The sequence below is a fragment of the Oryzias latipes genome, chromosome 5 (genome assembly GCF_053564925.1).
Source record: "Oryzias latipes strain Hd-rR chromosome 5, Olatipes_Hd-rR_3.1".
Classification (NCBI taxonomy): Eukaryota; Metazoa; Chordata; class Actinopteri; order Beloniformes; family Adrianichthyidae; genus Oryzias; species Oryzias latipes.
In genome coordinates, this window is record NC_136241.1 from 33,780,701 (window position 1) to 33,794,928 (window position 14,228).

At 42.4% G+C, this 14,228-nt stretch overlaps 1 protein-coding gene across 15 annotated transcripts in view; it reads right to left on the reverse strand.

Moving 5' to 3' along the window:
* Positions 1 to 14,228, reverse strand: part of LOC105354159 (eukaryotic translation initiation factor 4 gamma 3) — a 47,578-nt gene that overhangs the window by 32,137 nt on the left and 1,213 nt on the right. For all 15 annotated transcript variants that reach the window (XM_078947762.1, XM_078947761.1, XM_078947760.1 and 12 more), the window contains one exon: positions 3,231 to 3,300. In XM_078947762.1, the coding sequence (XP_078803888.1) occupies positions 3,231 to 3,300 (70 nt within the window). The remainder of the gene's footprint in view (positions 1 to 3,230; positions 3,301 to 14,228) is intronic.

Below are 14,228 nucleotides of genomic sequence, written 5' to 3' on the forward strand. Positions count from 1 at the left end.
CTGAAGGAACCAGATGGACCCGCAGAGTTCAAAGGGGAACATTTCACCCCCCAAACGGCCTCCGTGGAGTTCTGCAGAACATCTGGCTGTTTTTTGGTACAAAGCATGAAACTGATTAACTGTAGACTGCAGATGCACACATCTACAGAATGGAAACTGGAGTCTTCAAATCTCTACAAAGCAGAAACCTTGGAGCACAGAAATGTTTCTCAGTAATAAAGTCAACTTGATTTTCTAGTTTAACGTATTGTGGGGATTGTTCTGTCCCCTCTGCATCATCATAAGGAGGAGTAAATGTCTAGCTTCTTTGGATGGAGTGAAACTGAGGAGAGCTATTTCTCCCATCTGATGATTAGGACGTGTCAGGATTTGAACCCTAACCGCTTTTAGAGTCAAGCAAGGGATTTTTCTGCTTTCACTTTCCTTTCCCGTCAAATGAAAAGTTAAAGAACAGCGGAGACCCGCCTCCGTTTTTTCAATGGAAATAAATGGCCAAACGTTTAGAAGAAAAACAGAAGCTCATGAATGAAAGTCACAGAAATGAAAAATGACAAGAGTCTGCTCTTGAGCTTCATGTGAAAACATTTGAGATCAGAGCTCAACGTTTGCAGAGATGCAATAGTTATACAAAGCAACAAGAGAACTTAAACGGCCTGGCATTTACTGACAATCCAGGCGGTAAATAAATGTGAGATAACAAACAGAACCTTAAGGAGACGCAGAGACAACTGCAGACAAACCAAACCAAAACAGTGCTAGGACGACAGTATGAGCCATGGAACCACTCAAAGTAACACACATTGAAAGAGAAGTGCTTTTAAATAGAGAATGAGCTGCCTTTGCCTTGACTGAACCAGAAACTATCATTCTGTGAAGCGCCTGGTATTTGTTTTAAAGCCTGAAAGTGAAGTGCTGGATTTCCTGAAGCAGTCAGCTGCAGGCGTGAGCAGCTGACTGCAGCAGCTTTGGGCTGGATCCACTGCAGGTGCTGCTTGTTGCTGCAGCGGGCCGGACACCCCAGGGAAGAGAGCGGATACTGCAGGAGGAAGCAGCCGCCCAGAGCAAGGCGCGCGTTGCTATAAGCTACAGACCCATTGTGTGTACATATATACATCACACTGTGAGCAGAACATATACTGCAGCCGCTTTAGCGCGGGTGGGTTCAGCTCCTGTGTGTGGCCCACTTCCCTCAGCTGACCTGGGATAAAGCGAGCGGCTGTTGTTGCAGGGGAGGAGCCAGCTTTGACTATAGGACGGCCATACAGTCCAGCCTGATGGGATGGGGGAAGGGAGGAGCGGCGGTATGGAGGCGGTGACAAAGCAAAGCCCTCGTCCACCGATCACAGCCCCCTCAGATGGCCACCGTAATGCGCTTTTCTACTAATGGAGTCGTTTAAAACCTTCAGTCGTAATTAAAAAACAAAAAAGTGCAGGTAATCATTAAAAATCTAATGTTTTCCCAGCAAATCAGCGCCTTGTTGGATTATTCCTGTTTAGTTGTATATTTAAAAAAGACAAATCAAGTGTATCAATAAACCAAATGTCTACTTGGTTTGCTGAAATTCTCTTTAACAAAATGAACACAACTTTCTGCATCGAGCGCTACGAGTAAAAAAACAACAACAAAAACAGATCAAAACGGGGGGGGGGGGGGGGGGGGGGCTCTTCCCCTTTTTCGTTTCCTACTGCTCACTAGTGCAGGTCTGCCACTAGGCCTGCACATCAAATCACAAATTTATCGTGATCGTTATCACGATATCAAGCTGCGAAATACACACATCACAAAAGACGGCGAAAACTGCAATCAACGGTAACCTTAAATGTGATAAAACAATCTTACGACAGCTTGAAGTGTTTAACGAATCAAAAATATCCATTTATGAATTTGACCAATCGGATGGAGCCCTTTTATGTTAGCGGTTCATTTGGAGTGGAATTTTTAAACTGCTGCAATGAAATGGAAATGATGTTTTTGGTTGTTTTGCCATTTTTTTCGTGTACCACAAGTGATATTGTCATCTCAATATTGATCACTAATATCCCAAGTTTCCCTCAGTTTTCCTTGCCCCAGGCTTTTTATTTCACAGCTCTTTTATGTTATATGAAAGGCTTCGTAGCTGCGTTTCCATGACACGTATGTGCAAAACTATCGAAATTCGAGAAAGGTCCAAAAAACATGCAATTTCGCAAGTACACTGTTTCCATTGAATCATAAATGCAAATAAACACAAATAAACTCAAAAACAATACTTTGATTGACAGACACATTCAAAAATCTGTCACGGGGCTAATCATCTATCAAAGGAGACGTTGGCCTCCTCTTCAGGCCGTAGAGCGGCGAGTTCCATAGACGTGGGAGGGGCTACGGATGAAGCCATTTTGGGAAATGGTGGTTGGTGGTTTTACAGAGGAGCTGTGGATCCAACAACTCATCATGACGCGCTCAACTTTGGACGAGCTGTGTGACGCTGTGGCAGCCAGTCCCTACCAAGAGGCGCATCGCCATCCGGTTGTTGGTCATGTGACTCATTTAACTGGAAAAAAAGTGTTTCCATTGCAGTTTTGCAAAATATGTCAATTTTGATACGCCTAAAACTTCAACATCAAATCCCAGTCCCTGATTGGTCAACATCTGACCTGGTTTATCTGGCAGCACATGTTCAATGGCGGCGCGTTTTGTATACAGAGACCAGAAACAGACTTGAAAACCTGCGTAGCGACGTTAGACGCATTTCCAAGGCTGGTGTGAATGTGACAAGTCACAAGTGCAATTACAGGTGGATACAGGCCGTCTGTGGGTGATAAGTGGACTAACCTGAATGGGACAAGCAGGTGGGCCGCACAAAACCTCAAGATGGTAGAGCCTTCAGCAAACCCATAGAGGGAAAATGTTCATGCACATTTTCTCTACGGCCATCCTGCCAGCGACAACTCGCCGCTGACACTTGTTAAATTTGTGAGGGTAAGTCGGGGTGACGTAGGTGAGACGCAGGGGTATCGTACAGGTTTTTTTATGCCCCCCCCCCCCAAAAATTCTGCACCAGAACTATTAGTGCTGTGAAAAGTGTGGGAACCTTGCGTACAGGTAAACCCCTCACATGGGCGAATGAAACTAAAAGTGGTGATCAAATAGATAAGATGTTTGTGTGTAGAAATCAGAGTTTTTTGTAGATTTTACGTCCATTCTTTGTCAGCGTGGAAATACGTCGAGATGGTGAACAGAGACTTACGTTGTAGACGGCAACTCCAGGCTGTGTGGGAAAGATTCGATCTTCCAGGGAAGGAGGAACCCGTGGGATTCTGGAAAAGCTGCGTTAAGGAAATTTAAGCGGAGACAAGGACAAATCAAATGACGACATGGCAAAGCATTGCACACGTTTCTCACGTGTCTCAAGTACATTGTACTTGAATGCAAACGTTTAAGGCCCCCCCGGCAGTTGTGAAACCGAAAGCTTTGTCCCTTATGGGGAAACTACAGGAACTTTTTGTATTTTTCAGTTTCTGAAATCATCTGAAACCCTTGAGAAGATGACTCAGCGATTGTAAGACGGAAGAATGTGTAACATTCAAAGTCCCGTGTGCAGCAGGTCACCCGCTCAGGCACCTGTGACGGACGGCGGGACGGGCTCCTGTAGATCACACGCTTTAAGGGAAAGCGATTGTTCCTTTGCCCCCGGATTCCTGCTGGAGTCGTCTTCCTGCTGCCGCGGCATGCAGGGCCGTCATTTCTTGTGTGGAAACGTAAAATAAAATTAATATTTAAGCCATTTAACTTGTGAACTGAACATTTTTCCATTTATAAATAACCTTAAGAGAGTAATAGAAGACAGAGCCGTCAGCATGTGAAGCAGTACAGTAATGAAATAAATGACATTCTAATGTAAAAAAGTGATTTTCTAACAAGTTTACTAAATACATTTAGTAGGTAAATAAACAGTTACATTAAAAAGACTAAAAAATTGGATTTTTTTTTCTCTTTGCAAAAACCAAAATATGTTTAACTGTCAGAATAAAGCAGCATGAACTGAATGGAGATGACCTCTTGACCTCTTGGTCCACAAACACCAAACTCAAATGTTTTACAAAAACAATAAGCAGCTCCGGTGGGAAATAACCGACTTGATTCTTTTGTTAGCAGCCTCAAACAAAGACACTGAAATATCTGAAAACTCAAAGACTCCATTGGAATTTTTCCTTTTTTTAAACTTTATCTGTTTCAACAAAATGATGAAAAAAGAAAAAAAATGTGGAGCAGAAACCGGGTTAAGTCCTGATCTTATCCAGGTGCCTCATGCAGGTTCAGTCACAGCAGCAATGATCAGGACCACGATGTCCAGTCATTCAAGTCACTGACCTGTCCCACTATTATTCTGAATATAGTGTTCACGCGTTTGCGCTGCAGCAGTATTCCTGTCTGCATTTCTAGGAGCATTTCCTGAATAGGAGCGAGTCAGTAGAAAAGACGACTTTCACTCTTCAGCTGAGTTACGGTGACTTATTTGTGCTGCATCATCATTTGGTTTTTTTCTGCATTGCAGTTTACTAACAAAACATTCTCTCATTATCATTTCTGGAGCTGTGAGCCTTTCAATAAGGTTTCCACAGCGTCCCAAATAAGTCTTCGTTCTGACCAAGCTCATTACCAAGGTGACTTTTGGGATGTGTGTAAACATTAGGTGCAACCACAGATGACTCCCCCTTTTCTCAAATTGACCAAGAAGAAGCTTCATTTGCTTCTGCTGCTACAACAGCACTTTGCTGCACTGCTGCAGCGCATTCACTTCTACAGAACTGAGCTGCCAGAAAATCCGTTTCCTGAACTGTAACACTCTGTACCTTTGTACAAACAGAGTTCTGGAAACATAAGTTCTGCTGAGGGACCACTAACCCGTACCCTGCAGGTTTTTAGGGGGTCCTGCAGACAGAGCTTGGCCTGTGCTGTATATGTTCTCAACCAAGTCTGGGATCTGGATTTTATGAGCAGTTTCGGTTCATAGTTGAGGTTTTAGGAGAAGACTTGCTCTGCAGCATGGCTAACGTGTCCATTCATGAGTTACATGTCTATAGAATTGTTCTATGTTATAATGTCACGTAATGCTGCTTTAAGGCCATCTAAGTCAAATTTTAAACACATTTTTTACAATTTCAGTTGAAATTATTTTTAGCCTGTTCAGTCTCAAACTTGAGACACGGCGGCCATCTTTCCATGGCGTTACTGTACAGATGGAGGGCATCTAAATGCAGGTGAGGAAAATCTGGTCTACAGCAAAACGTTAGGTGGATCCATTATTTAACATTATTTCACAAATACAGCTTCCCACTGAAGAAAGTTTATAATAAACAAAAAAAGGGTAAAAAGTTAATTTGCTGTTTTTTGTTTTAAATTTAAACTACGGCTTTATCAACTTATGAACCTGTGGTTTTTGTGCATCCACCATGAGTTGATCAGTTTATAAATATTTGGTATAAAGTGAACTAAAAATGCAAAGGAAAGCTACTTATCCTCCTCAATCTGCTTTCATTAAATGCGACTCTGCTTCTACTGTTACAACAGACAAGCAGTTAAAGCTCGAATGGAATCTAGAAAACAGCTTTACGGTGGAGAATCTCCGTGAGTTTCGGTCAAAACGGCATAAAAAACAAAAAAACCAAGCCTTCACCGCTGGGTTCTGTCAATGGTACACGAACGGTTCCCATGGCATCCTTTGAGAACAATGCTTCTATCCTTTAGAGCTCAAACCCATTTCATTCATTAACATTGTCTAATGTTAATAATCTATGCTTCTTTCCATATCGATTCCCAGCAAGAAGTGGAAGGATTGAAGACGTCTGCAGTGCACTAGACTCATAAGAATCAGAAGAAGAGCAAAGGGAAGCATTTATTTAACCATCGAACGGCAGACTAAACCAAAAAACAACGAAAGTGATGTGAATGCTGAGTATGAAGGGAACAAATGAATATAAATGAACCCAAAGACCCCAAACCAGGAGAAAAATCAAAAATGTTTCATGTTGTGAGGAGATAACAAAAAGCTTTTCTATCTGAGAGGACATTTCTTCTCTTAGTTTTGGTCAATAATGTCTCTAAACCAACAGCAGTGATGTCTTCTTCAGGCTTTCTCATGTTTTCTCAGGATATTTTCTGTAGCTCAAGTTATTTAAGCTATAAACCGACCAATCAGATGTCTTAAGAAAAGCAGGTGGCGCCCGCTGGCCCCCACGTGGGGTGTGGACTTTCAACAAGCTCTCTCCTGAATGGCCAGAACGGTTGCCATAGAAAAGATGCCTCAGACCAACTTGGGCCAATCACTGCATTCCTATTTCATCTGAATCCAACATGGCAGCATCCATATTAAAAAAAGGCAACTGAATTGGCGGTTTGGAAGGAACCATTTTCTATGGATGACGTCACACCGACTTACTCCAGTTCTCATTTAAAGTCAATGCATCAGAGCGACACTGCTACATTTAAAAAAACAAAGATCACTTTTATTTATCTTCTGAACAGGTTTAATTTCGGAGCAACAAGTGGCCGACCCAACCTCTTTGATAGTCTGACCAAGTAGAGAGAGTCAGCCCTAAAGCTGGATGAGCTGCAGCAGCTCATGCTTCCTCATTCGTTCAGCGTTCAGCCACTTTTACGCTGAGAGTGAGGGAGTGAGAGAAGACAGAGAGCATCAGGAAACTCCACCAACTGAAAGGAGGCAATCAGGAGGACCACAGGAACTGTACGGATGAAATGAAAACTACAACAAAAAAAAACGTCCAACAGGCTTAGAGTGCATTTGCTGACCTAACGGGTCTGTGGACAATCTAAAGAAATAATGCTATTGTCACATGATCACGTGCAGAAAATGTATCCCAAAAAAGGTGAGAAACAACCTTCGTCTGAAAAAAAATAAAAAACTAGGTCTGTTAGAATGAGCCAGCACCTGAAAGTCTGCATGTAGAGGACTCAAACAGAGGTACAGGAAGTGAGTGGAGACGGTCCAGATGGTGCAGATACAAGCCCTCTTTCTCCCTGCTGGCTCACAAACCCCTCACTCAAACACAGCGTTGGATGAAAGCGCGGCCCGCAAAGCTCTCACGGCCCGCCTGCTGTTGCTGAGACTATAGCAGGCACAATAGATGGTAGGTCGGTGGAATCTGAATCCCTAATACCAAATATTTAGCAAGAATGGTTTGGAAAATGACGGCACAACCACCCGTTTTCTTGATGTTGAATTAAAAAAAAGGGAAGCGAAAAGATGCACAATGGATATTGTAGGTCGTTTGTGCTTGGTATTCACCCCACTGCTAACGGGGATGTGGAAAATCACATTTGAAAAGCACAGATACTGCTCAGATATGCACCTTGGATGTTTCCTGATGTGTTAAGTTCTTGTCATGTGATCATAAGGGGAAAAAAAGAGCAGCAGTGATAACAATAACTTAGAAAAGAACGTGTTAACTTTTGTTCTTTCAAGCTGCCGTTAAGCATATAAAGGCTGAGTAAAGAAGCAGTTGTTTGGATGTTTGGGAGGTGAATGATTGCATCAATCAGACAAAAAGACGTCTGTTTACAATGCTTTTTATCCGTTCATGCGTCTGTGTCATTAGTGTCCTGATGATGTGAAAAACAAATGACGGACGAAAGCAAAAGCTTTCAACATAAATAAAAAACAATGCTTAGCTGCTTGATCAGTTCCATTTAAAAACACAATATTAATACTAGTGTCAAAGGGCGGTCTGTAAAAATATTGTCAGACTTTAAACCAGCGCGTCTTTACATTTAGGTGACAGATGGAACAGCTCGTTAGCATAGCATCATTAGCGTCGGACAACTCGCCAAAGAGGAGAAAATGCTCGTGTTGATCTAAATGAAAGTCTATTCCGATTCTTTTATCAAGAAAAACGTATATGGCGATATATTTGATTATCATTTTATCACTCAGCCCTAATCAGGACTGAGCTTGTTGGAAACCCAAACCCCTTGAAAGCGGCCTAAGAGAATCTGTCAAACCTTTCAACGGCGGACAGGAGACCTCCTACTTTTATGAAGGCATGTGATTGGTCATTTTAAAAATTTAATAAGTATAACTACAGAAAAAAATATGACAAAAAAATGAGGATAATCGAGAAAGAAGAAAAGGTGTCAGAGATAGAATGACTAACAGCTGTTTATTTCTCTATAGAAGTCTATGGGATTTTAGCTTCTTGGAGCCAGATGTTTGGATTGTCGGGGGAGGGGGGGTCACTCAGTCCAGTTCTCATACACAGTCAATGGTAAAAAACAAAACGGATTTGTAAACAGCACGTTTTGACAAAGAGCTGAAGAGTAAACCTTACATTAAAATAATATATATACACACACCTTTTGGGGAGGAAACTTTTTTAAATTAAAATAAAAGGTTTAGATAAAGCCAGAGCTTTCCTTTTTTAAAAGAGTTCCAATCCCCCCAACAAAATGTTTAGGTCAGAAACACAAAATAACATCCATCCCAAATCTAACACCTTATTAATGCAGACCATGGCCATCGGCTCGTGTGGCAAACACAAATGCAACCTTATAAACAATCAAAATGAAAGCTAACTGCCATCCTTTTGTGTTCAGGATGTTTGTGGATCTGCCTTGATCCAGCGAATGATCAAACCAACCCTCCAAGACGATGAGTAAGTATTCCTTTAAGTGGACCAGCCTTCCTGAACAGGACGCTCCCTCCTCAGTCCTGCCTGCTGGATCATAACTCAGCAGTTTATTTTTAACGTCCCACAGTCAATACGCTCAGGAGAATATCTTCATGGCGACTGCACACACCTGCCCAAAAAAACAAGATAACGTAGCTGAGTGACCCGCCAGCCGGGGATCGCCATTACCAAGCACTTTCGTATCACAGTAGATGTATGCATAGGTTGCTTAGAACGCTGTTCTTGACTGGAAAATGTTATATTTTACAAAAGTACTAGGATTATAACACTACTACTATTACAAAGAGAGGAAGCCCTGAGAGGGAAAACAAGAAGGCCTTCTCAAAAAAAATAAAAACGATGAAGTCACTAGATCGTGAACATTCAAGCTGAAGGTGTGCCAGAGGAAAAAAATGGCTGTAATTAGTTAGAATCCCTTAATTTTCTTGGCTGAACCAGAAGTAGGATGAGGTAAACTATTGGGGGATGGAAGGAAATGAGGGAAGGCTGAGGGTCGCTGGGTGACCTGGGCCTTTGTTAGCAGATGGTGGGAAGCAGCACCTTGGCCTCTCACATGAATGCTAAGTAGAGGAGCTTTTGTGAGGCAAGTGCAGCAGCAGAAGCCGGAGCCCGGCGTTTCTGCAAGACCCGCCGCCTCCAAAAACACACTTTTACTGTACGCACACCTCGCAGCGAGGGCATCTCTGGACTTCACAAACACACGCGGTGTCAATTTCCAAGATGGAAGCCGAGACGCAACGGAGCACGCTGCCACACTCCTGACCCCAAAGGCCAAAGGAAAGCCAGAGGTCAGACAAGAAGCAACACTCAGAGGCCCGTTTCCTAGATGGATGAAAATAAAATGAAGTGCTGTCTAGAGATGTGGCTAATAAAATGAAAAGCTTCTATTATTTTCTAATTACACTACAAGAAGTTAGCAAAGATGTGGCAGGGTCATTGAGGTGTTCATCAATTACAGAAAAAAGTTTGTTTAGCTCCTGACTTAATGCAAAAGATTTAAAATCTGAGATGGAACATAAAAACTGTGACATTCAAACGGATCCAAATCAAACACCATCACCGAAGCCCAAAGATGAAAGAATTCAAATAAATAAATGCCGTCAAAAACAATCAAAGAAAACCATTTAGAAAGAACCATATTTGATGTTTTGCACTGGATTAGAGTAAATTGTGTACAGGTATATGCCCCCGCATCTCAAATTATTGATGGATTAGTCAGGCAAATTATCCGAATTGTTCCTTCAATTTGAGACAATTTCTTTGTTGTTGTTTAAAACGAACAAACAACAAAAGAAGAATCCAGTTCAAACAGCTGCTGTTCTCTCCGTGTAGAATAAATCAATGTAAGTAGAAAAAAAATGAGCATCTTCTCACACAGTGACCGAAAAATCAGTGAGCGCACCTGACAACCAAGTGAATGTATGTTCCATGAATAATGGGACAGCGACACAATTCCAACGTTTTTGGCTCTTTACACCACCACAATGGGTTTGAAACGGAAGTGAAGAAGGTTTGTGTTAACCTGCCGACTGTCGGCTTTAATTTGAGGGTATTTACACCCAGATCAGGTGAGCGGGGTAGGAATTACAACAGTTTGCTTATGTGCCTCCCACTTGTTGAGGAACCAATGTAATGGGCCAATTGGCTTCTCAGCTGTTCCACGGCCAGGTGTGTGTTATTCCCTCATTATCCCAATTACAATGAGCAGACAAAAGGTCCAGAGTTTTTGATGTGGGCTGTATGCATTTGGAATCTCATGCCGTCAACTCTCAAGATGAGATCCAAAGAGCTGTCACTATCGGTGAAGCAAGCAGTCATTAGGCCGAAAAAAACCCCAAAGAAAACCATCACAGAGATAGCAAAAATATTAGGCGTGGCCAAAACGAGTGTTAGGAACATTCTTAAAAAGAAGGAACGCACTGGGGAGCTCAGCTACGCCAAACGACCCGGAAGACCACGGAAAACAACTGACCAAAGAATTCTCTCCATGGTGAAGAAAACAACCGTTACAACAGTTGGTCAGATCAAGAACACTCTCCAGGAGGTAGGTGTGTGTGTGTGTCGAAGTGGACAATTGAGAGAAGACATCACCAGAGTCAATACAGAGGGTTTACCACAAGATGTAAACCATTAGTGAGCCTCAAAAACAGGGAGGCCAGACTGGAGTTTGCCAAACGACAACTATTTATCTATTAAGCCTGAAGATAATGACCATAGAGAGAAACTGAACGCCTGCATCAGAGACATCAAGACCTGGATGACAATTAATTACCTCCTGCTGAATCCAGAAAAAACTGAGGTCATTATACTTGGTCCTAAAAACCTCAGAGATGCTCTGTCTGCTCAGATAGTCTCCCTGGATGGCATAAGTATAGCCCCCAATTCCACAGTTAGAAACCTTGTGGTTTTATTTGACCAGGACTTATCATTTAAGGCTCACATATCTCAGGCGTGTAGAACTGCCTTTTTTCACCTGTGGAATATTGCTAAGATCAGAAATATACTTTCTAAGAGTGATGCTGAAAAACTCATCCATGCATTTGTTACGTCGAGGCTGGATTACTGTAACTCCTTGTTAGCAGCGTGTCCTAAGAGTTCCTTAAGAAGTCTCCAGCTTGTTCAGAACGCAGCAGCTAGATTGTTAGCAGGAACTAACAGAAGAGATCACATCACTCCTGTGCTAGTTTCACTTCACTGGATCCCAGTTGATTCCAGAATCAAGTTCAAGATCCTCCTGTTAACCTATAAGGCCTTACATGGTATGGCCCCGTCATATATTAAGGACCTCATAGTCCCTTACCAACCAATAAGAACACTTTGCTCACAAAATGATTGTGGTTCCTAGAATTCGTAAAAGTACGGTTGGAGGTAGAGCGTTTAGCCACCAAGCCCCTGTTTTATGGAATAAAGCACTTGGCTGTGGATCCTGTCTCCGGCTCGTCTCGCGCCCCCAGCCGTCCCCCAACTTCAACTGGATGAAGATCAACTGGTGGACTTTAAACATGTAGTTGTAGATTTAGATAAGCTAATTCTTCTTTAAGAGTTCTGGCATTGCCTGTCCGTCCTGGGGGAGGATCCCTCCTTTATGTGGGCACCCCTGAGGTTTCTTCGTTTTTTCCGGATTCCGTTTTTTTAGGAGTTTTTCCCTTACCGCGAAGGGGGGGGGGGGGGGGTCTAAGGGCAGGGATGTCCAGTTTAGTTTAGTTTGTTTAGTATTATCCTATTGAATTCTATGCATTTATGATCCTTTTTTATTGTACGTTTACCTTCCAAGAACCAGTACAAAGCCCATTGAGACGACTGTTGTTGTGAATTTGGGCTATCCAGATAAAGTTGAATTGATTTAAAACAGTCTTCATAATTCCGTAACAACATCCTATGGACAGATGAGACCAATATCAGCTTGTACCAGAGTGACGGAAAGAGAAGAGTACGCAGAAGGAAAGGAACTGCTCCGGATCCTAAGCAGACCACCTCATCAGTGAAGCATGGTGGTGGTAGTGTCATGGCGTGGGCATGTAGGGCTGCTAATGGAACTGCTTCTCTTGGATTTATTGATGATGTGACTGCTGACCAAAGCAGCAGGATGAATTCTGAAGTGTTTCGGGCAATATTATCAAATGTTTCAGCACTCATCAGACGGACCCAAAGCAGACTGCAACAGCAACCAAAGACTTTCTTAAGGGAAAGAAGTGGAATGTTATGCAATGGCCAAGTCAATCACCTGACCTGAATCCAATTGAGCAAGTGTTTTACTTGCTGAAGACCAAACTGAAGGGAAAATGCCTCAAGAACGAGCAGGAACTGAAGACAGTTGCACTGGAGGCCTGGCAGAGCATCACCAGGGATGAAACCCAGCGTCTGGAGATGTTCATGCGTTCCAGACTTCAGGCTGTGATTGACTGCAAAGGATCTGCAACCAAGTATTAAAAAGTGAATGTTTGATTTATGATTATTGTTCTTTCCCATTAACTTTTGGGAAGCACATAAGCAAACTGTTGTAATTCCTACCCCGCTCACCTGATCTGGATGTAAATACCCTCAAATTAAAGCCGACAGTCTGCAGGTTAAGGCACATCTTGTTCGTTTCATTTCAAATCAATTGGGGTGGTGTGTAGAGCCGAAAATGTTGGATTTGTGTCGCCGTCCTTTTATTTATGGACCTGACTATACAGTGAAGACGCCAGCATGAGCTCATGGTGGGATTTTTAAAAAGTGACCCAGATTGTTATCTAGTTCTGCAGAACCTGACTAATGTACTGTAAAAAGCTGTGGCATTAATATTTACGTGTGTGATTCAGCCAACTGGCATCTCCTGTTTACATTAAATATGGCTGTAGGATATAATACAGATAACTAGTAGACAAAATAAAAATTTCTATGGATCTACAGTCAATGGGGGCCCAAAACTGGTACGATTCGGTCCGGCTTAACGGGTCCATTTTATTATGGAAACACTCAAAATTCCGGACTGGACCGTACCAGTCAGTGAAAAGAGGCATTACAGACCCACTCCGATTATCTTTTGATCTACAGTCAAAGTGTCCCCAGTGGGCTTTTATTTATGATTATGGCATTTTTAGCCTGAATCTAAAAAACTGTGTCATTATCTATGGCATCGTTTCTGCAGAGCAACAGGAGTTGATCAAAAATTCCCTTCTAGTCACCCATAACAGAGGTCTCCTGCTAGCTCACAGCAGTGCAAAAAAAACACGATTTGAAAAAATGAAATGCTCAGAAATGAAAATTTAAGCTTTTCTTTCATTATAGAAGTCCTTCATCATCATAAAAATGCCACTAAAACATGTTAAAAACACCATTTTCATCAGAGTGGGGCTTTAAACCATCTATGCAACGCCACTCTGTACTGAAGCAGCGTCCTAAAAACACCTGAAAGGAGGTGATAGGAAACTTCTTTCCTCTAACAAATTTAGATAAGACAGTACAACGCACGGTGTGGATTTACTTAACAAAAAAATAGAAATGCATTAAAATAGGAGACGCCTCTACTGTGGTAAGCACATAAATGGAAAGCGGCGTAATCTCAGGCCGCAGGAAATCGGGTTAAAAGATCCCATCTCAAAAGGTAAGCCACAATAGATGTTGGTGGGACAAAAACAGGAATCCCTCGGCCAAACAGCAGGCAGGGCAGGAGAAATCTGCCTAATCCTCACACTACTGATGCCATGCTGTAAATAAAACAGGGGCTTATGCAACCAGGGTGACTTAGCCAGAAGTGGGCTAGGGGAACACTGGGCCATCCTTGAGTCAAGTCAGAAGAAAAAGCGGTGACAGAGCCAGCTCACACCACATTAAATTAAAGGATGCCAGAAGAGAAGAGCGCTCATCAGCTCAATTCTATTTACGTCATGTGCAAAACCCATGGATGGAGCAAAGGTGAAAACGTGTTTGGAGCAAAGACACGTTTTATGCATCATCTTGGCTTAAGATGATGCAACAAAATAATAAAACAAAATAAAAATGGTGCCATCAACAACAAAACACCTGTCATTCTGAAAGCTAAGGCCTGTCAGTCAAGG